Raw genomic sequence first — 22,615 nt, 5'->3', positions numbered from 1 at the left:
GGGTTCTGTGTTTTGTGGTTTTGAAGGAAGACTGTAGACTCTACCATTCCTCTCTTTGCATTTCAGTGTCTTCACCTCAGGGGGAGGTGGCAGTGTGGGACCGAATGAAAAACTCTCATACACATTTGTACCCACAGTTGTGGGCAGTTGCAGCGAAAGAGCGCCTGCCACCTTTCCTGAAGCCCTCTGGGGCAGCCGAGCAGTGTCCCAGTCGTTTTCATGGCCAGGCATGCACTTCCTGGTGGCCTGCCGCCCCCTAGGGAAAGGCTCGCCTTCCTTCTGGGTGATCCCGCTTTGCTGACAACCTCGCTTCTAGTAATGTACCCCTGTGCTGGGCTGTACCCCGCCGGCACACACAGCCCACCCCCACCCCCCACCCCCATCAGCGAAAGGAGCAGTAACAGAGTCCTTGGTTTCCTTAACCAGGTGGTATTTTCCCCCATCCCCAACTTAAGGTGAAAATGTTTTTTAGCGGGTTGCTTGGTTTTAGTATGACCTTCTCACCTCTCTCTTTTGCTTCACAATTAAAAGCTCTGGAACCTTCTCCAAGGGGACCTCTCTGCTACACAATCGGATGCCCACGGTGGCTGTGATGGGATCCGAATACTGCCCTGGGGCCAGGGCAGGAGTCATTTCTGAGGATGTGTCCTGGGCACTTGACCTTAAAGGAGGGAGCGAGCGGGGCCTCTCCAAGGACTCGCCTGAAGGACCGGTCCAGCCGCGTAGGAGTTAATGTGGGACCATGCGTAAAAGGGAGGGGGCAGAAGCTGGAGCTGATGCTCGAGGTGGGGTGGGGAGGGCAGCGCGTCTCGCTGATTCCTGATTAGTCTTACGCTTCATCCCCCAATTTTTTTCCCCTCTCCTCCCTCGCTCCCTCTTTTCAGTTTCTCTCTCCGATCCCAGGGGAGGGGAAACGGGAATAGTGAGAGATCCAAAATAAACCTCGGGTCAAAGCCGGGAGGAAGTATAAATACGAAGGGCTCGGCAGCCCACTCGGTGCTTCCCGGGGTGGGGAGGAGGCAGGGGCGGAGGGCGGGCGCGGAGGAGCGGGCCGAGCGCGCGCAGGGGCCGCCCGGGGACCGCGCCGCCGCCAGGCCCCCGCGGGCTGAGCCGCCCGGCGACCTGACTGGTTTCCTTTTTCTCGGAGGGCGAGGCCCGGCAGCGTCGCGCTCCAGCACCTGCCCGCGCCGGGCAGGCTTCTCCCGTCTCGCGCGCCCCCCACGGAGCCCCCATGCCCCGCGCCGCTCCCCGGTGGCCGCCGCTCCTGCTGCTGCTGCTGCTGCCGCCGCCGCCCGCCCGCAGCGCCCCGGCCCGGGCCGACGCCCGCGGGCCGGCCTCGGAGCTGGTGGTGCCCGCGCGGGGGGCGGGCGGCGCGGGCAGGCTGGCGCTCCACCTGTCCGCCTTCGGCCGGGGCTTCGTGCTGCGCCTGGCGCCCGACGCCAGCTTCCTGGCTCCCGACTTCAAGATCCAGCGCCTCGGCAGCTCGGGGGGGGCGGCCGGGGGCGAGCGCGAGCTGCGGGGCTGCTTCTTCTCGGGCACAGTGAACGCGGAGCCGGAGTCGCTAGCGGCCGTCAGCCTGTGCGGCGGGCTGAGCGGCTCCTTCCTCCTGGACGGCGAGGAGTTCACCATCCAGCCGCAGGGCGCGGGGGCCTCGCTGCACCGGCCGCACCGCCTGCTGCGCTGGGGGTCCGGGGCGCGGCGCGCTCCAGCCCAGCCCCTCCCTCGAGGACCCGCGTTTTGGGGGGTGCCGAATGGCAACGGTCAGGGACAGGAGAGAAACCTCGAGCGAGAGAAGGAAGAGGAGGAGGAGGCCGACGAGGAGGGGGGCGAAGAAGAGGAAGCAGGCGACAGCGACCTGCCACCACCCCTAGGGGCCACGAGTAGGACCAGGCGGTTTGTGTCTGAGGCTCGCTTCGTGGAAACGCTGCTGGTGGCGGACGCGTCCATGGCCGCCTTCTATGGAGCCGGTCTACAGGTAGGAGTCGCTTTGCCCAGAATCCCCGCCCGGGGACCAGTCACCTCCCAGTCACCTCCCAGTCTCCAAATTCTTCCCTTCCCTGTCCCTCTGAGAAAACCCTAAACGTTCTTCGCCATCCCAAGACCGACCCCAAACAAGGTTCTTCCCTTTCTGAGAAAGCGCAGAAACTGTTTTCTTAACCTCTGACACCTGGGCTACCTACTGCCCCTCCCCCTGTGTCCCTTCCAATTTAGAGTGGAGGTCCAGGACGTTTCCCTCTCTCTGCTGCTCACCCCCATCCCTCCCATCGAATCTCCTGCAGCACTTGGCAAACTGAACTGAAAGTGTGTTTTTAAAGCACTCCCCACGCCCGGCACTTGCCTCTCCCGAAATAGATGAAAACTGAAGTTTTGAAAGAACATCCACCTCACCCCCCATTTGTCAGCCCTCTACTGTCTCCAGACCTGAGAGTCTCCTGTGGAAAAATGTGGCTATTTCATTCCCTTTGAGTACAGAACTGAAGTTGTCATAAATAAAAGACATTGTTTGGAGGGATTTGAACCTCGAAAGGGGCTGCCCCATTTCTGTGTGCCCAGCTGGTTCTGATCAGGGGGTGTGGACTACCTTGCCAACCTGGCACTCAGCCTTGCAGAACTTGGAACTGCCAGCATCAGAGTAGAAGGGAGGGGAACAGGATTTCTGCCTGGGGGCTCAGCCCGGGAAACTGAAGCTTCAGTGGAAAGGGAGGGGAGATATGTGAGGATATGAACTCTTTCAGTTACTGTTCCTAGTGGAGCCAGAACTACACTTGGTCCACCCTAGCGGCTCTAAGCCCAGACAACAGCTCTCTAAGCCGAGGCAAGAAAACTGAGTGCAGGGAATAACCCCTGGAGCCAGATGGTTTCTAACTAGATTCAAAGATGGTACAGATTCAGCAGAAAGTGTCTGTGCCACCCTGGCCCCAGCACCTCCTTCAAGCGCCATGTGAAGTGTAGGGGCTGCACTTTCTCTTCCCCTGGGAGCACAGACCCCGTGATGTGTCAGGTTAAAAAGAACTAACCTTCCTGAAGGTCATGGTGCCCTGAAACAGGGATCCTGGCCGCTGCTGCAGCTCAGTTAATGCTTTTTCAGTGATGACAGTCTTGGCCAGGGACCCTATTCTAGGCTCAGTCTGTGCCTGACTGTTGGGGGCACCAAGCCTTTCAGCATCACCTGTGCAGAATAACCCAGGTGAGGTGCAGTTGGCACTTCTGTTTCTCATCCCATCTTTCTCACTCTGCAATCACTGGGAAATGCATTCTAGATGAACAGATGGGAAGCACTGTAGGGTGAGAGGTCCATGTGGCTGCTCCTCTGGCCACTGCAGGGGCCAGTTACCCTTCGTCAGGCTCCCCTGTGCACTGTGTTCACTTCTCCCTGAGGATGGCAAGGCAGCTGTGAGTCCTCAGGCTGGTCTGCCCCACAGACTTCGGATCTATGCTGACTTAATATCTGTTTCCCTGCCTACCCTGAGAGAGAGGGGAGGCACCACCTGCCTTCTCAGACCACTTTCCCCAAGCAAGTCCTCAAAAGGGTGTCGGGAGAGGCTTCTCCCATCTCCCGTTAGGACCTCCATGCTAGCTACTGAGCGGCTCCATCAGAAAGAGGCTGAAGTACATTCATTGCAAACCAAGAACTGAGATTCTGAGCCCCTACCCCATACTTGAACCAGGGTCTGACATCTGCCTGAGAGCCAGGAGGTACAAACAACAAGAACATGGAGAAGCAGCAGAAAAAGTAATTATTTGTCTGTCTCCAGAGCCAAAATGTCCTTCCTAGTGCCTTCTGACCATCTCACTCTCTGAGTTCTTCATGTAGACACTTAAGATACTGATTATTTGCCTCAAGGCCATACTTGGTCTCTCCAGACACCAAAGCCATGTAGAAGCAGGCTCCAGGATGCCCAAACCACTGAAGCAGGAGGCTGGGCTGGGTTTTGCTCCAGGTTTGCTACACCAGACAAGTCTGCTTTCTCTTCATTGAGCCACCCAGGAGCTCTTCCACCCTCATGTGATGCCTGGCTGGATGACCTAGCTCCTGCTTGTCCCAGCCTCTCCCTCCACATATATTCACAGACAAGCACCTCTACACCCAGCCAGCCTACTTGTGTCAGGAAAGCACATCACAGTGGGTGTCAGGCACCTGTGCAGGCTGAGTTCCTCTCCCTGCGGCATCTACTGCTAAATCTTACACCTGAAAGAAAAGTTTTCTCTCAGCTGGACCAGACCTGTCAATTCCCCCTTGATCTCATTGCCTCACAGCTCACCTGTCACATGACTCCTGCTGTCACCATGCTAGGGTGGGGCAGAGACTGAGTGAGGCCCAGCTGTTTCTATGACTGTCCACTGACCCCTCTGCTCTGACTGCTCACCAGCTGTAGAGATGCCACAGGATGAACTTGAACTTCTTGGTTCAATCCCCTGGGCTTCCTAAACAGGTCCAGGAGCTCAGTCAAGAGTGAATGTCAAGTTCTGGTTCCGCAAGACCTTGCCTACCCCAACCCATCTCCCCAAACAGAATCCAGTTCTTTATAAATAACTCTCCCAGGAGTCTCCTGGAGACATTATTCACAAATATGGAGGCACTTTGAGATGTCTTAGCAACCGGGGGCATGTGATGAGAGTGAAGAGAAACTTTACCCTCTTGAGGAGTTGGATTTCCTCATTTGTGAAGAGAGACACCTAGACTAGGTAATCTGTGAGGCTGCTTCAGGATGAGTCTCTTCTGGGAAGTTTAGCACTATGTGGAGAAGCCACTCTGGGTGCGTTCAGTTTGCAGAGTGGTTTCTATGCGTCACCTCAGCAGAAATACTTATGAGGGAGGCAGAGGAAGAAAGTCCAACTCTTGTGTGTGACTTTCTCCTGGTCATACAGCTAGGAAGTGAGCGGCAGGACTGGGTCTGCAACCTAAGTCTCCTGAACCTAAATGCAGTGCTCTTTTTATTGTGCCATGCTGTCTTCATCTCAAGAGTCTGTGACTCTGTGGCCCTGTTTACCCCTGATACTTGTCTGTATTGTGGAAATGGGTCTTTGACTCCAGCAGTCCAAAGATGCCCAGCCAAGTGGGACGCCCAATCCTGAGAAGAAACCAGTGTCAAGGCTGAGAGAAAAAACCAGCCGTGCTTGAGGCTGGTCTCACTGTGGAGTGACAATGAAGTTTTCCAGAACTTCATACACTTGAGTTCACTTAATCCCTTGACAGAAGGGCCTCTGCCTCCCACCTTCTTATCTGGTTTCAGAGCGAAGGAGGTCAGACAAAGGGGTCTTTCTGAAAGGAGGGACCACCTCGGAAGAGCCATTAACTCTGTCCGCATCTGGCCGCTGCTTAACTGCTCCTTAGATGAAACCGGAGCAGGAGAGGAGTGAGCAGGGGCTGCACAGCACCCACATTCAGTATGGGAAATCTGCCAGTGGATCAACTAAAAGCTGAGCTTCTGAATTCTCTGCTCAAAAAGAGGGTCCTAGGAGTGCCACTCATCATCCCCAGAGCAGACTACAGGTTTCCCAAAATGTCAGGCTACCAGCACATGATTTCAGAGAAGGGCTAAGGGTAGGTCAGATGGAGCCATTTCATCTCCCCCGGACCGATATTGGAGAAAATATTCCACACAAGCCCTAACACTAAAATGACAATGCATCCCACTTTGCCCAGCACAACCCCGGTTTAGGCCTGTTCTGACATAATTAATAGTACCATCTCTCACTCTCAGAAGTGTCCTGCTGTAGGTAATAACAGAAGCAGGTGCATGCCCCACTCGCTCCGTAGCTACCCAAGTCTTCAGAGGTGAGAGACAAGTATTATATATGTGTGAACTATGTTCTTCCACTGGCAAAAGAATGAGTACTTTCCATGTCTTTTGCCTGCTGCAATGAGAACGATCAACAACATGCAGTATTTTCCAAAGAAAATGCCTTAATAATCAAAGATCTTTGATTTGCCAATTCCACCTCCCCTGGAAGGTGGGGAGCTGTGCGTAAACCACGTCAGGGCAAGCTTGCTAACTTGCATGCTTTGGGTTTGCCTCATCTGTCCTGTAGTTTTCCTTGAGTCAGCAAAGACGGATGGCAGTCAGTGTAGTGATTAACAGCATAAACTTTGAAGGGTAATAGAAATAACTGAGTGTCTTTGAGCAAGTTACCAATTTCTCTGTCCCTCTATTTCTTCACCAGCAAAATAAGAAGTTATATCAATGTCCTGTCATTGTGCTGAGGATAAAATAAAATATAGAAAGCACCCAACCCAGTGCCTGACACATAGTAGGTGCTCAACAAAGCATAGCTGATATTAGAGTTGCCTTTGGTGATGCTATTTGTCATAATAAGAGGGCAATGTGGTCACACGCCATCACAGGCAACCACTGCTGTGTCAGCTCTGCTGTCCCACACAGCTGAGGCCTTCCTTTTCAGCTTCCTTGGATCAGAGTTGCACTGAACTTCTTGTGGTTCTGGTAAGGGTGTGTTTTGGAAAGGTGGCATTGTCCTTGTTGTTTTGAGAACGAAGAGAGATGAAGGACTTCTGTGCAAGACCCTCTCTGCTCCTATGGCTTCTTTCCTTTTCCTTTGCTTCTCCTCTCCTCCTCCCTAGCATAGCTTCAGGCTCAGTGAGATGCTCAGAAGGATAAAAGGAAAAGTATGGCACCAGTTGCTGAAGTGAGAGGGTTTCCATGTTCTCACGCTGCCTCTCCTTGCCTCTCCCAGGCATGCTTCACAGAAAAGCAGGAGGATCCAAAGTATGAATAGCAAATGAGCAAAGCTTAACAGGTGGTGCTGTGAGCAGAAGGAGCTGCTGGAAATGTGCTTGGCTCAGGCCCAGCCTCCCCTAGACTCCCATTCTTGTTGCTTTGACTGCACCAGAGCTCTGAGGTGGGATTTCCTCATTTGTAGCTCAAAGAATCATAAAGGGCTGTGTCCCAGCCAAGCTGGCTGGGACATTTTTTTTCTCCAGGTCCTGGGTTGCCAACAGAGAAGGAGACATCCTGAAAGACTCCCTGCCTTCCCTAACAAGAGTTAAGCGCATCAGATGCCCATCACTGAAGAGCAGGGTTGTTTGACCACTGCTGGCCTGGCTGGCCATGGGCTCCATCTGACCTGCCTGTGTGGTTGTGGGAGGTTGTCTGCTGGGGCCCCCAGTCCACAGGGGTGCCATAATCTCACTCACATACCTCAGCAAGCATCCTGCACTCATGTGGTGCACAGGGAGATATAAATAGACACCCGGTGGTGGATCGTGCCATCTGACCTTCTCCTTGATGGCTCCTGGGCCCTCTTCCTGTGGGACTATAAGTCAGGCCTGCCCTTTCGACCCAGGGGTTTGGCAGAGAATCGGAGGCTCACAGATTCAGGGCCACCCACCCAACCTGGGACCCAGTGATCTTTCCCCCTGGGGAGTTATGAGATGTATTCAAATGTCAGGCATTCCTGCCACTGTTTCTCAGAGGAGCAAACGGTGGGCATGGCGGCCCTTCCCGTCTCCAAAAGTTCAGTAAGACAAAGAAGGAGAGGTAAGCAGGACCAGGATTTGGGATTTTAATTGAAACACTGGGCCACATCGTCCTTGCAGCCCTCTTGCAATAGAAATTATCTTCAGAGATAGCAGCAAGAGGACTTTCAAAGGTCCTCAGGTCTAACCCCCTGCCTTGAAGGAAAATGGCTTTCAAGCCCGCTCAATCCAACAGTTATTCAGTGTTTGGAAATGCTATAAACCCCCTTAAGGGCAAAGGAGAAGACTCCCTGAAAACCTACGTGTTGGGAAGCCCCCTCCCCTGATGCCTCACTCCATCCTTAGTATAGCAGTTTACCCACGTGTGCCTTTGGTTTTCACTGGGGAAGTGGCCATTGCATGGTGCCCACTGAGCTGCCTTCCCTGAGAGCCTCAGTCTGATCTGCTCAGCTTGAGAACACAGACCCTTCTTAAACCTCAAGTCTTTTATTCTTTCTACTGTGCCTTCTGGGACCAATGCTGAACAGCTGGCATCTCTTCTCTTCACACCTTCTTTGTAAAATATAATCTCCCCAATTTTGAAATTATAAAATTGACACTCAAAGGGAAGTACTCTTGTGAGGAGAGTTGCAGTTTGCTTGGGAAGAAATCTCAGGAGTTGGTCCTTGGCCCATCAGACTCTGGCCCTTCCTAGAGCAGGAGACCAGGAGACTCTTTCTGCCCCCAGGGAGCAGTGAAGGCCTGGACAGGAAGTAGCCTCAGCAAGCCACCATTCCTCAGCCCTCACCCCCAGTTGCATAATGCTGTGATTGCTTTATCCCCTTAGGAATCCAACTATAGGAGCAAGTGCCAAGTTTTAGCTTTGCTGATAAGATGTTTACATCAGCCTAAACATAGCTAGAGTGCTTGACAGCTCTGTAACCTGCCAATCCCTGTTTGTAGAGCTTACAAAATACCTGGCTTGTTGCCTGTGAGGTGAACAGACAGATCCCATTCACAAATAATGGGCTTCATCTAGAACTCCCACACATGGCCTCAACCGATGGATTGTCCCTCTCTAGCCTTTCAACCTCCTTTGCCCTCTTTCCACTCCCACCTTCCAGACCACTGGAGAGAAGCAAGGAGATGGTATCCTAGGGGATAGGGAGCAGGGGGGCAAGTGCGTGGCAGCTCATCTGGCCACACTCCTGGCTGAAGGCACAAGTGTCTCTGCCCCTTTGTCTCCTCTTCTGCAAAATAATCCAAGAGAACTCACTTTTAGAGGTCACTGAGGCAGGAGAATGAGCTCTAGTCTGGCCTCCTCCAAAGCCCTGGGAACAGCTGGCAGCACAGGGGCAGGACAGAGGCCAAGCAATAACGTAGACAACTTTATCTGGCCTGGGTGGGACTGAAAGGTGTGATCCTAAGTGCCTGAGGCCCCCTGGATTTTCTCAAGCCCCAGGCAGAAGGGAATAAACACTTCAGGGCTGTCCAGGCGAAACCCAGAAGGCCAAGCACTGGAAAACTTATTGAGAAGAGTGTGGACCTCAGAGACAGACAGACAGACAGGCGTGGGCTGCATCCTGGCTTGAAGAGCTGTGTGGCCTTAGACAAGTTGTCTAACTTGGTGACTCCACCTCCTCATTCATAAAATGGGGATTGCAATACCTACTTCTCAGGGTCGTTTTGAGCATATAATGAGATGACAAACGTAAAGTGTGGGCCCTGTACCTGGTACAAAGTAGCTATTGTTAGTCATTATTATTAGAGCAAAGTTTTCAGGGTTAACATTCCCATCCTGAAGAGTAGCAGTCACCCCAGCAGACATCAGGAAAATGCTCTGGTGGATTCTAAGAAGGAAATTCTACTAACCTTGAACACTCAGATAATTGCTACTGGGCTGAGAATGGAGAAGGAATGGGATGGCTGGCAGAAGACAGTTGGTGTCAAGGTCAAGACAGAATAACCAGTGCTGTCCAATAGAACTTTCTGTGATGGTGGAACAGTCTGTCTGCTCAGTCCTATACAGTAGCCACGAACCATAGATGGCTATTGATGCATTTGAAATGTCATCAGTGTGACAGGGCAGCTGTAATTTTGATTTCATTGAATTTTAATTAATTTTTATTTGCACAGCCATATGTGCCTGCTCAAGATGTGAAATGCATGCACAAGCTTTGGAGCCGGGTGGGCTGAGTTCAAATGTTGGCTATGCACTCATCAGATCTGTGATCTTGGGCCAGCTACTGAGACTCGGTTTTCCTTTATGTAAAATGAAGGGAAGTAGTGCCAGGACCTCGGGGGTGTGAGTTTTCAGCAAGATGCCATTTATCAGACCCTCAGCACAGAGCAGGGCACATGGGAGGTACAGCAAGGGATGATGGCCATGGACAGGCAACGGGCCAGGATATTGAACCCTTCACTCTTCCTATCCCCTCCTTCCCGACAGAACCATATCCTGACACTAATGTCCGTGGCGGCCCGCATCTACAAGCATCCCAGCATTAGGAACGCCATCAACCTGGTGGTAGTGAAAGTGCTGATAGTGGAAGATGAGAAATGGGGCCCAGAAGTGTCTGACAATGGTGGGCTTACACTGCGCAATTTCTGCAACTGGCAACGGCGTTTCAACCAGCCCAGCGACCGGCATCCAGAGCACTTCGACACAGCCATTCTGCTCACCAGACAGGTCTGCGGGCTGGCTCCGGAAACCCCGGGGAGGAAGGGAGGCAGGGTGGGCAGATCAAAAGGAGGACCATTAGGCCTGCCCAAACATGGGAAATGTCTCCCTGCTGGCCCCAGCTGGACGCCAGGAGCCTCATGTGTGGAATGATGAGGAGGAGGTTATGAGGATAAGTGTGAGGTATTTGCAAAGGAAGGAGAGGAATCTTGTAAGGGCTCTTTTCCAAACGTTTGTGACCAGCTGTCTGCTGAGGTCATAACAAGAAGAAATGGACTCACACTGCCCAATGAGAGATGTGGAGCTGGAATTAAGAGAGGCAGCCCATCTACAATGGTTGTTAAACATAGGAGCAGGTAACCAGGAGGTTAACCCCCAAGATTTCCCCAAATAAGGAGGCTACCCACCTATCAGATGTGATTGAAACCAGCAGCTTCTGGAAGGCTAGAGAGTGTAATAATGTGCACCAGGGCCTGTTTACTCCCCAGTTCTCACAACCTCACTAGGCAAGTCCAGTTGTCAGCCCATTTTACAGCTGAAGAAACTAGGCACGAAGCCGCACACGGTGGCAGCACCCATAGTCAAGCCCAGGCAGCCTTGCTGTGGGGTCAGTATCCTTAACCACTGTGCTGTCCTGCCTCCCAAAACAAGCTGCCCAAGTCCCAGCCAGCCTTCGGACATGCCAACGTAGAAAGAGAAACAGGCTTCCGCGCACAAGTGGCCTTTGTGAAGAAATAGGGCTTTTGGCTTAAAATTTTTCCTTCGACTCAGAAGGAGCAGGAGTAGGAAGATGTTCTGTTCCGTGTCTGTTCTTACACTCTCGCTCTCTCTGCCACGCAGAACTTCTGTGGGAAGGAGGGGATGTGTGACACCCTGGGCGTGGCGGACATTGGCACAATCTGTGACCCCAACAAGAGCTGCTCTGTGATCGAGGACGAGGGGCTCCAGGCAGCCTACACTCTGGCCCATGAGCTAGGTAAGCGCTGCCATGCCCAAGACTACTCTGTTGTGTCAGAGGGAAGTGCCTCTTCCAAACCCAGGTGCACGCAGGTGCTAAGGAATATGCAGCCCCTCACATTTAGCCAATTTCCTCTCATAATTCTGACAGAGTAATTACGTGCAAATAGATATTGTGCTTTCTCCATTCCCACCCTGAGCATAAGGCCAGATGATCAAAATCTGGACCATCGTCAAAGTTCACCAGGAAAATGCCAAAACATGAAGCAAATACTCAGACAAAGTCGTGATGCTGTAAGTGGTGAGAATTCCGGAAAGATTAATTGTAAAGAGAGCTCTGTGTAAGCAAGCGAATAATAGGGGTGAATGAATTTAGGACAGGCTGAGGCAGAAAATAAAGGGATATCAGTGGTCCTCGGTACTCTGAGAAAGCGTCCTGGAAGGGAAAAGCCCAGAGTGCAGCCTGAAACAAAAACCTTTGAGGAATAAGGGGAGGATGGTTCCCATGAGGAGCTAGTGACTGGTCTTCTGTCAGCAGAGTGCCACTCTGTCGCAAGAGAGAGAGGGAAGGCATGCTGGGCCACGTTGGGAACCCTCTGAGCAAGGTAGGGAGGGCTACAAAGTAATGGAAGCCATTAGGGTTGACTGTGGGTCCCCTCTCCATCCCCAGGGCACGTCCTCAGCATGCCCCACGATGACTCCAAGCCCTGTGTACGGATCTTTGGGCCCATGGGCAAGCACCACATGATGGCACCCCTCTTCGTCCACCTAAACAAGACTCTGCCCTGGTCTCCTTGCAGTGCCATGTACCTCACGGAGCTCCTGGATGGTGGGCATGGTATGAATCCCTCAAGCTTCTCCCTGGCCAGCGGCTGCAGGTTGAGCGCTGCCCGGCCAGCCACCTTAGATCACTGTAGGTACCTGTGCTGTTTGGGCTGAGCTCCATCACAATGCATTATAGCCATTTAGGGTCAGAAGAGACTTCCGACGTGTGTCCCTCATCCAACCTCCCATGCCATGGCTTCTTACCATTTCCACAAAGCATGCTCTTCCTAGCCCCATCTTCCAGCAGCCTGAGATCAGGACTAATTTAGATTGGTAGTCACAAAGCATGTGGAATTAGTCTGAGAAGGTTTGTCTGGAGGAAGTGAGTTTGAATAGAGCTTGAAGGAATGGAAGACTTATGTAGAACAGAGGAGAGAAGGGAGTGTTCCATCTTTAGTGGTCATCATATGATAGCTTAGAAATGGCAAAGAGGCCAGGAACTAGTCGTGCGAGAGCAAGGAGTAAGGGGTGGGGTGGGATTGGGGTGGTATGCCTGGTTAAAATAGCTTGATTTGTCGAGCAAATCGGTGAAAACACAATTTATTCTTGATTCTTCTCATTGAAGGAGGCAGGGACCCATATGTTACAAAAATAATAGATTATCCAAATGTCAGTACTTTGGCTTTATTTTGCATACCATGGTTTTTAAGAGCTCATTTACACCCCCAATTATATTACGATGACGTAGATTAGTATTACAGTTCACTGGCATTCCCTAGGTAATCACTATATACAAACAAGTATAGATGTTCTGGATAACAAAAGAAACTCAATCCTGAAAAAAAAAAAAAAGAAAAGAAAAATTGTCAACTGATAGTCAAAATTTGGAAAAGCCCTATATAGATGATATGTGTTGACAGGTTTTAGATTGAGGTTAAGGAACTCATGATGTCTAGACCTTACGCCCCATTGACAGGAATTTAAAGGTAATGTGGGAACAATGGAGAGCTGAGAGATGTAAACTCCAACCCATTAATCTTATTCCTCTGCTTCTTCCATTTCTCAGGAGACTGTCTCCTCGACGCTCCCACCTCCGCCCTGCCCCTCCCAACAGACCTCCCGGGCCGCAGGGCCCTCTATGAGCTGGACCAGCAGTGCAAGCAGATCTTTGGGCTGGGTTTCCGCCACTGCCCCAACACTTCTGCACAGGACATCTGCTCCCAGCTCTGGTGCCACATGGATGGCGCTGAGCCCCTTTGTCACACAAAGAATGGCAGCCTGCCCTGGGCTGATGGGACGCCCTGTGGGCCTGGGCACCTCTGCTGGGATGGCAACTGTCTGCCTGAGGAGGAAGTGGAGAGGCCCAAGGTCAGAGACGGCCACTTTAGGGAGAGGGGAGGCTGGGAGGAGGGCTAGTTTCAAGGAGGAAACCACACTTGAGAACTATGAACTAAGATACTCTGGGCCAGACTGCAACTATGACTTCTAAGTAACAAACAAAGCAAAGCGTATTTATCCAAACGCAAGAGGAGCCTTTTGAGGCTGCATTCATATTGGATGGATGAAGCTACCAGTGCTCTGGGTATTGGGGAAACTCCCACTTTTAGAATTGCTTTTGAGCTGACTTGAAGGCTTGTGAAGGTTGGTGATAATTGTGAAACACTCCAGCACAAAGACCAGAACATGGGCACTCAATAAACGGAAGCCATTCTGAATTCTATTATAAACAGATAAAGTAACTCAGAAGAGGAACATTCAATCAAAGGAGGGAAAGTATTCATATCCTTCCCATGTCTGAGTCATAATTAGAGTTCAAGGGAATAAGACTAATTATGGGAATTCCATACTCAAAGAGGAGGAGGGAGGAGGAATCAGAACCACCTCTGACAGGCAAAGAAAACTTGGCCCAGGACAGAATAAATTTGCAACAAAAACCAAGGCCATGCCACTGAGAGTTTTAAATGATTCGCTTCTTGCCCTGCTCTTAATACTTCCAAACTGTGAGGCTGATCACATTTCTCTTGCTGGGAGTCACTGAGCTATCCCTATGAAATGGAATCCACTGAATTGCGCAGCCTGGTCCCGGCCCAGCATTGAATCACCAGGGTGGCCTGAGCACCAGGGCTGTCCTCGGTGGTGTGTCCTTTGCACTGAGTCTCAGGAAGCTGCTGGGGCCGGTAAGCCCCACACTCGTTCTAAGCCTGAGCCGGGGCAGGATTCACGTCTTTATCCTCAGCCACCTCCCATTCAGACATGGAGCTTCTCTTCTAGGTGTCACCCTCTCCTGTAGCGTGTGCTTCACCCATCACTGAGGGCAGAGGGTCCATCCAGTGTTCCCCGGCACCAGAGCCAATCTCAGTGCAGGGAGAGGTTGACATAAGGTGTTGATAGGATGCTATTTATCATCTATTTTTAAATGGAAAGGACAGATCATAAAATACTATGTACGACAGAATCATATCTGTGTAAAATAAAATCGCTACATCTTTATGATTGTATATCCAGAGCAAGAGTATGAAAGGATATTGATGAAAATCACGCCAATGCTTTTATCTGGGTAGTGATATTTTTTTTTAAGTGCTACTTTGTTTTCTACTTTTCTAAAGTTGTCGTTTTTCATATGAGCAAGTATTATTTTGTAATTTAGAAAATTTTTCATTTTGAAAACTCTATGAACGCACCAAGGGCAAAGCTTTGTTCTCACAGGTCTGTTGTAAAGTTAGAAGCAGCTCTCTTTATTTTCCAGGCAACATCTGACCACCGAACTGGTGGCTGGTAGACTAGCGGCAACACCTCTCAGTGGTTATTCCTTAGGCCAGGACTTACTTCTCAACCTCAGTAGTAGTGACATTGAGAGCATAAGTCTTGGCCAGAGGGGGCTATCTTGTTCATTGTTAGATGTTTCGCAGCAACCTTGTCCTCTACCCACTAGAGGCCTGCAGCATATGCCCTCTCCAGTTGTGACACCAAAAATGTCTCCAAACACTTTCAAATGTCCCCAAAGGACAAAACGGGCCCCGATGGAGAACTGCTGCGTGAGACCCAATCTTATTTGCACAAAGGAGTTTCATTCGACAACTAAAGTTGAGCACCTCCCTGAGGGCAAGGCACTGTTTTAGATGCTGACTGGGCAGTGAGCCGTGAGCAAGTCTAGCACAGCCTCTGTGTTCACGAAGCCGATAGCCAAGCAGGCCACCCAGTCATGAAACAAATGATTAGGGCAGTTTGCTGAACTCCATGCACCAGGATGAGCAAAACTAGGGTAAAGGAGTCAGGGCCGTGGTCGCCTGTCATACCTCAGCTCCTGACTGTGGCCTTGTGTGTTGCAGGCCGTGGTGGACGGAGGCTGGGCTCCCTGGGGACCCTGGGGAGAATGTTCCCGGACCTGCGGAGGAGGAGTACAGTTCTCATACCGTGAGTGCAAGGACCCCGAGCCTCAGAATGGAGGAAGATACTGCTTGGGTCGGAGAGCCAAGTACCAGTCATGCCACACGGAGGAATGCCCCCCTGATGGTAATCACCACTTATGGCCACACCTGCCAGAGCAACTGCTCTTATTGCTGCTGCAGATCCCCAGAGGAGTAGGGTGGTCTCCCAAGATGCAGAGCTATCCTGTGAGCCAGACATAAATGTGCTCTGCAAGGCCCCAAGTTTTGGGGCAGCGCTTAGTGACTTGGGACAGCTCTCATTGTGCTGGGAGAGCGTGGCAAAGTCAAGGACAGGAATAGCCTTGGTGTTCTAAGATGTGGAGACAGAGGATGTCACTCCCAACCTAACTTACTTGGGAGGGGAGAGGACTTACAGCGGGGGCTAGTGTCTAGGATGGTAATCCTCCTGGAGGCATCTCAACCCTCATCTGTGTGTAGAATGGACGTATTTTCCAAAGCAGTGTCAGAGCCAAACCTCCAATGTCTTTCCAGCCAACATGCAGCCCATGGTGGAGGGAGGACCTCTGAATCTGATTCTAGTGCACATTCCTTCGAAGAAGAGTTGCCCATGTTCCCTTGGGGCCATAGCAACTGCCTGATGGAAACTTCCCAGGAAGCAATACCACCTCTACCTTCCTTGGCATATTCAGACCTGCTAGAAAGCACATGTATTAACTCAGAGGCAGGAAAGGGCAGCAGCCGAACTGGTGAGAGGGAGTCATTAGAAGATTTTTCCCTACCATCTTATTCACCTCCCCTCTGTGCAGCTCCAGGAAGTATTGGCAGGCAGCAAAAGACAAGCAGAGCTTTAAAATAGATTCATCCAAATTCAAAGACTCATTGGCATTGGGTTAGTGTCTAAAGGGGGGATCTGTAGGTTTTGCAGTTTTGCAAGATGGAAGGATCAGCCCTGGCACGAGGCTCTAGAAAATGTGCCCCAGAATTGTGCGAGTTTGCCTGGTATACAGGTGAAGCAATCCCTGGGACTGCAACAGTTTGCCAGGTAGACACGGACAATAGGTGATACCACGATTTCAGATGCATGGGGATGAGCCATCTCAAATTCACAAGTGTTTTTAATGCCTCTTGTGTGGCTAGAACTATAATAGATGTTATAACTGACATAAAAAATGCAGAGAGCATGGTCTCTGTCCTCAAAGAACGTACAGTCTAATTAGAGATCCAAACCCCTCGTACAAAGCAAGTAAAACTTAATCTGTGAAGTACTGTCCCAGGCTCACTAGGAATTCAGAGCAAGAAAAGCCTGGACTAGTCAAAAGCTTCCCAGGGAATGCGGGCTCAGTCTCGGGGGACTGAGATGATGACGAGATGTGGGAGGATGTGCCAGGAGAGGGGGAGGTGTGAGAGGGGCTATGATTCGCTCAGGTGGGGTCCAGCAGAACGCACCAGCATTTCAAGGCCACACCACCAAGGTCCATGAAAGCTGAAATGGCAAGTCACCTGGGAAGTGTTTTCAAACACAAAGGCCCAGACTCCTCAGATGTACTGAATCAGTCTCATGAGTAGGGCAGGGCCATCTGTGTTTCAAACACTCTTCACAGGCCGTGTTGTACAGCTAAGCTGGAGAACCTCAGTAGTAAGAGCAGCTTCGATTTCAGGATTGTGGGGGGAAAAACCCAAACATGTCTTACTTCAGACAGATTGTTCTGGAAGCAGCATGCAGCAGGATGGGAGAGGAGACAGCTGTGCGTAGGAAGCTGGGCACTTGGTCCCGCGTGAAGCCAGGAGGAGACCTCAGCTTGTGAGAGGGGGACTGAGGTGGTGAGAGTGGGACGAAGACATTAAAGTCACAGATTGTCCCAAATACAGCAGGACTTAATGACAGGTTGGAAATAGTGCATGTAGGTGCTCAAATGTTTAATCTCAGACTGGAACGTGGTAGACTCACTACATGAAAATGAAGCCAGCTAACGGAGGAACTGTATGGAGTTGGGCTGTGCTGAGCTGGAAGTGATCACAGCACCTGCGAATGGAGTCCCCCATAGACACCCAAAATCATAGCAAGTGAGGTGTGGGGCAAGATTTAGAGCTGGAGCTAGAGATCTGGGAGTCCGTGTCACCAAGGAAGTCAAGTTAGAACACAACAGCAGAGGCCTGAAAACATAGTTCCATGCATCATTCTGTGCTTTCCAAGCTTGCTACATTTCCCCCTGTTCCCACCTAAGTTTATTCATCTGTAAAACAGAATGCAGATCTTCCCCAAATGGAAAGGATATTTATCCCAGAAAGGCCAGCTGAAGCTGGATGCTCTTTTCCCTGCCCCTGTGAGTAAGGGTACATGTGGACCTAAGTCAGGTGTGTCTAGCAATGCTGGGCCCAGATGACGTGGGACCTGTGTCCTGGGGTTGGGTTAAAACCAGGAAGAAGAAAGGTACCTTGAATACAAGCATTTTTCCAGTCAGATCCTCCCTTTTTCAGCACAGCATGTTAACTCCATACCATTTCTTACTCTTTTTAGGGAAGAGCTTCCGGGAGCAGCAGTGTGAGAAGTATAATGCCTACAATTACACTGACATGGATGGGAACCTCCTGCAGTGGGTCCCCAAATACTCAGGGGTGTCCCCCCGGGATCGTTGCAAGTTATTCTGCCGCGCCCGCGGGAGGAGTGAGTTCAAAGTGTTTGAGGCCAAGGTACGCACCGTGCGGGAACTCAGATCCACAGCTGAGGAGGAAGGCCACCTACCCTCCTGGGACTGCCTCTGTGCCTGCCATACCCTCTCTTACCTTCCCTTCCTTTTCCCCTCACCTGCTACAGGTGATCGACGGCACCCTGTGTGGGCCCGAGACTCTGGCCATCTGTGTCCATGGCCAGTGTGTCAAAGCTGGCTGTGACCACGTGGTGGACTCACCTAGGAAGCTGGACAAATGTGGAGTGTGTGGGGGCAAAGGCAATTCATGCAGGAAGGTCTCCGGTTCCCTCAACCCCTCCAGGTGAGACTCCCAGTAGTGGTACCAAGGTGGAAGAGCAGAACAGGCTTTGGAATCACATCAGTCTAGGTTTGAATTGTGGCTGCTACTTAATACCCATGGAGTACTGAGCATTCATTTCTTGACAAAATGTGGGCAGTCCTCTGAATCGCAGAGTCATTGTAAGGAGTTGTAAGATGGGAGGCAGAGCTCTCAGCACAGGGCCTGGCCTATACCATAGAGAGGACCGTGCTCAGGGCTGCCAGAGGCCACATGCACAGGGACGGATCACCTCTGAGTCAATCGGCCATACAGCTCCACTGAGTAAATGGGACCTTTGCCAGACAGCAGCTCTTCCAGGCTTCTTTTGGGAAGGACCTCTCCCCATACACTTGGCGAGTCTGTCCTACCTGCAGGTGGATCTTCAGAGAAGGGCCTACACGGGAGGGAGCCCTCGGCACCTCAGTGCCGTCACAAGTCTGAGAACTTCAGACGCATTTTCGTAGCGTAATACCCTACGTTCATAAAGCTCTAGTATTTGTTTGAGTGCTTTCGCTTCTATGGCCTTGTTTGATTCCTAAAATAAGACTCTGAGGTGGGGAAGGCCAACACTATTATTCCCCAGGCACAGATAAAGAAGCTAAGGAATGACAAAATTACATGACTCCTCTAAGGTCACACTGATAGTTAATGACAACCAGAAGAGAATCCAGGTTTCTTCATTTCTAAACAGTCTTCTTCTTGCCCTTCCTGCACATCCTAGAGCAGAAGGGCAAGGGCAGGTGTTATGCAGGCACACTAGGCCCCTCTGTTTCTCTCCCTCATCTCATCAGGCTCAGAGAACAGAATCAGCCCCTAGCAGACAACTGCTAATTTTTCAAATTTAAACTCAAAGAATATAGGGGGGGAAAAGCCTGGCATAAGGGATGTTCAGATACTGGGTCCCCTAGCTGAATGTCTCTTAAGCATTAGACAAATGGGCCTGTGGATACTTTCACGCTGTCCTAGACTAAGCAGCTGGCCCCAGCGGGGCGCAAGGCACAATAGTGAAGGACCAACTGACTGACTGTGTTTCTTAGTCCTTTTCACATTGTTCCCAGCCTGTGAAATGCAAATGCTTTCACCCTAGATGCCAAGAATAAGAACTAAGGTTTCTCTAGCCCTCACAAAGCCCTGGACCTACAACAGAGATGAAACATTTTTCCAAAACAGCATCCTATCCCCCCAGAAGCACAGTTCAGTGTCTGGGCATACCCAGAAGATGGATCCTCAGAAGCAGGATATGTCGCCTCGTTCCTGCCCTAGAGCCATATTAACCAAATACTAGGAACTGACTGACTCTAAGAGGTAGAATGAGGTGTCAGATTTTGGAATGTATGTGTCAAACAGATTTTCCCACGTGGGTTTGAGCTCTGGCTATGAAAGTGGCCAAGCAAAGTTTTATACCAATGCAAAGAACTAAATGTGTTTGAGATCTCGCTTGAGCCAAGAACTGCCAGGTGTGGCAGCCGTGATGCAGGGCTGCCTTCCTCCCTCTGCTATTGTGCATACCCACACGTCTAAACTCCTCAGCCCCAATATTTGAAATAGAATTGCCAGGCATAGCAAAAGCCCATGAAAAGCCCAATGTATGAAACATTCCTGTCATCCTCGGCTGGTAATTTATTTAGAACTTTGAGGCAACTGCACAATAATTTGCTAGTGGTTTTCATCTGCCACACCCTGTCACCAGCAGGTGAACTTCCTTAAGCTCTGGGCTGGGAAGCCACTTGTCCTAAGGGTGCCTTTCTGTTTCAATCCTAGTTATGGCTACAATGACATTGTCACCATCCCAGCTGGTGCCACAAACATTGATGTGAAACAGCGGAGCCACCCAGGGGTCCAGAACGATGGCAATTACCTGGCATTGAAGACTGCCGATGGGCAGTACCTGCTCAATGGGAACCTGGCCATCTCTGCCATAGAGCAGGACATCTTGGTGAAGGGGACCATCCTGAAGTACAGTGGTTCCATTGCCACCCTGGAGCGGCTGCAGAGCTTCCGTCCCCTGCCTGAGCCTCTGATCGTGCAACTCCTGACGGTCCCTGGTGAGACCTTTCCTCCCAAAGTCAAATATACCTTCTTTGTTCCTAACGACGTGAACTTCAGAATACAGCACAGCAAAGAGAAAGCCACCACCAACGTCATCCAGCCCCTGCTCAACGCACAATGGGTCCTGGGGGACTGGTCTGAGTGCTCGAGCAGCTGCGGAGCTGGCTGGCAGCGGCGGACTGTGGAGTGCCAGGATTCCAGCGGCCAGACCTCCTCCACCTGCAACAAGGCTCTGAAACCTGAGGACGCCAAGCCCTGTGGAAGCCAGCCATGCCCCCTCTGACGCAGTGGAGGACGGCCAGTCTTGTGCTCATGGATTCGGAGTGCTGGGGTGCAGATTAGTATCCCCACTGTGGTAGCCCTACCTGTAGAGGTGGCAGGCAACCCAGTTCTCCCATTGCCACGGCCCCTCCCGCAGGGCATGAATTCATAAGGGGAGGAGAAGAGAGGATGGGACAACAGATCCTAATGTCTGCTTTCTAGTGGGTGGGACCTTGCTTGAGTTCAAGCAGAGGACACAGATTAAAAGGTAAAAAGTGCACTTGTTGACCCAAACAGGAGATTCAGTCAGCCTGTTTGCAAAAGACTAGCAAAGTTAAATGAAAAAAAAAAATGTTTTCTATTTGGTTTCCCCAAAAAATAATCTACCTCAGAGGGGAAAAAATGCATCCAAGAGAGGTGTGGGGTGGGAGTCAATGGCAAATGTCACAGCAAGCTCTGTAGCTGAGCCCCTGAGCAGGCTTCAGTAGTGACCATGACTCTCTTCAGTATTAAAATCCATCGCCTAAAGGGCTGCAGGACTGTGGACAGCCACCTGTTCTCAGGCTTCCCCCTGAAGGGGTGGATCCATTTCAAGTATTTATGCAAATGTGTCTGAACTAAAGTGTGATCTTGTGCCAATGTCGTGGTCTGGTCTGGTTCAGTATTTCTTTGGAAAGGGCAGGGGGCACAGAGCCCAAGAACAGAAGCTGAAACAAGGTCAGCTGACCCTGAACACACAGGGAAGCGGGCACCTGGCCTGCCTGAGTCTCTTCAGGCTTTCCTCCCAGGTTCTCAGGTGCCAGCTGAATCCAGCTCATTAGGGCAACTCTTCATTTGCATAATGAAGTGGTTATGCAGATGACTGGTTCTCAAACTTTAGTGGGCATTAGGATCATCTAGAGGGCTTCATAAAACACAGATTGCTGGGCCCCACCCCCATGGTTTCCGATTCAGCAGGTCCTAGGTGGGGCCTGAGAGTCTGCATTTCCAAATTCCCTGAGGATGTGAAGGCTGCTGGTCTGGGGGCCACGCCCTGAGAACCACTGCTGTAGTAGGAACCTCCAATCAGAGGAATAGTGGCTATGCAAAGCCTGTGGGCTTGTTTTTCTTGAGAAAGACTAACCCCTGCCCCTCTGCATGCGTCCCCATCCTCACTTTTACCCACTGACCAGCTAGAGATAGCAAGAGTCTCTTAGGATCTGAGGAATTCTGAGGCCTCAGCTCCTTCTCCCCACACCACATTCCATCCCCATCTCACAGTTCTTTGGACCCCAGCAACTTGCAGCTGTCCCAATCAGCCCTTTTACACAGAATGTCATTCCTCACCATTCCTGGCCACCGGGGACCTACCTGAGAGCCTCCAAAATCCTGTCTTCCACTCCATAGCTCCTCATCTCTTCCTGGCTCAGAGCAAGTCTCTGGCTCAGTCTTCTACATGGTCTGGTGTAGAGGAACATAGTCCTTGGTCATAAATGGATGAGGAGAAAGACGACAACAAGAAATGACATTCTAGCGAAAAGAAGGAAAATATTTAAATTTGCATCTTCTCTTTTTTGTCACCTTTGACCCCTTTGTCCTTTCCTTTAGCTTTCTCTCAAGACCCCTTCAAATACGTGGTGACATGGGCAGAGAGGATATTATATGGAGCCCCATGTGAATGAGAAAAAGGGGCCCCCTGGGAGGACTCAGGCCATGGGCACAAGGAAGGTAAACGGGATTTCAGCTCCTACCATGCCCTTGTCAGCTTTGTGTGGTGCCTGGTGGCTGCTGACAGAGTTGACCACTTTTCCTGTCTTTCTCCCTTTCCTGTCTGCTAGCTGTAGCGAGTGGGAGGCCAGGCCTACCTAAACATAAACAAGCACACACACAAGCATGTTGGTGATGACTAGTAAAACCAGATTTTTCCTTGCTGTGCACCAGTTTTGTTGAGGCTGATATATGTTTCTGCAATTCTTCATCTCCTTTCATTTCTCATCCTCCCTGAAATGATCAAAGCCAAGTGTGTCCCCTGTTAACTGCCCATGCCAGTCCAGCTGTGCCATCCCTCCTGCATCATTACCAGCACAGCTTTTGCCCTGGAGTTCAGCTGGC

General features: G+C 51.0%; 1 protein-coding gene across 1 annotated transcript; it reads left to right on the top strand.

Moving 5' to 3' along the window:
* Nucleotides 1-1,231: 1,231 nt before the first annotated feature.
* On the top strand, nt 1,232-21,167 carry ADAMTS8 (ADAM metallopeptidase with thrombospondin type 1 motif 8; the record flags this gene model as incomplete). The annotated part of the gene is made up of 9 exons (XM_081037730.1): nt 1,232-1,975; nt 9,864-10,103; nt 10,935-11,070; nt 11,722-11,889; nt 12,883-13,184; nt 15,146-15,329; nt 17,724-17,896; nt 18,021-18,196; nt 19,976-21,167. The coding sequence occupies 9 exons, from the start codon at nt 1,232-1,234 to the stop codon at nt 20,544-20,546; spliced, it is 2,694 nt and encodes an 897-aa protein (XP_080893856.1). The 3' UTR covers nt 20,547-21,167.
* Nucleotides 21,168-22,615: the final 1,448 nt, after the last annotated feature.

The sequence above is a fragment of the Rhinolophus hipposideros genome (genome assembly GCF_964194185.1).
Source record: "Rhinolophus hipposideros genome assembly, chromosome: 24".
Classification (NCBI taxonomy): domain Eukaryota; kingdom Metazoa; phylum Chordata; class Mammalia; order Chiroptera; family Rhinolophidae; genus Rhinolophus; species Rhinolophus hipposideros.
Note: the sequence above shows the minus strand (reverse complement) of the source record. Positions and strands in the feature narration are given on the sequence as shown.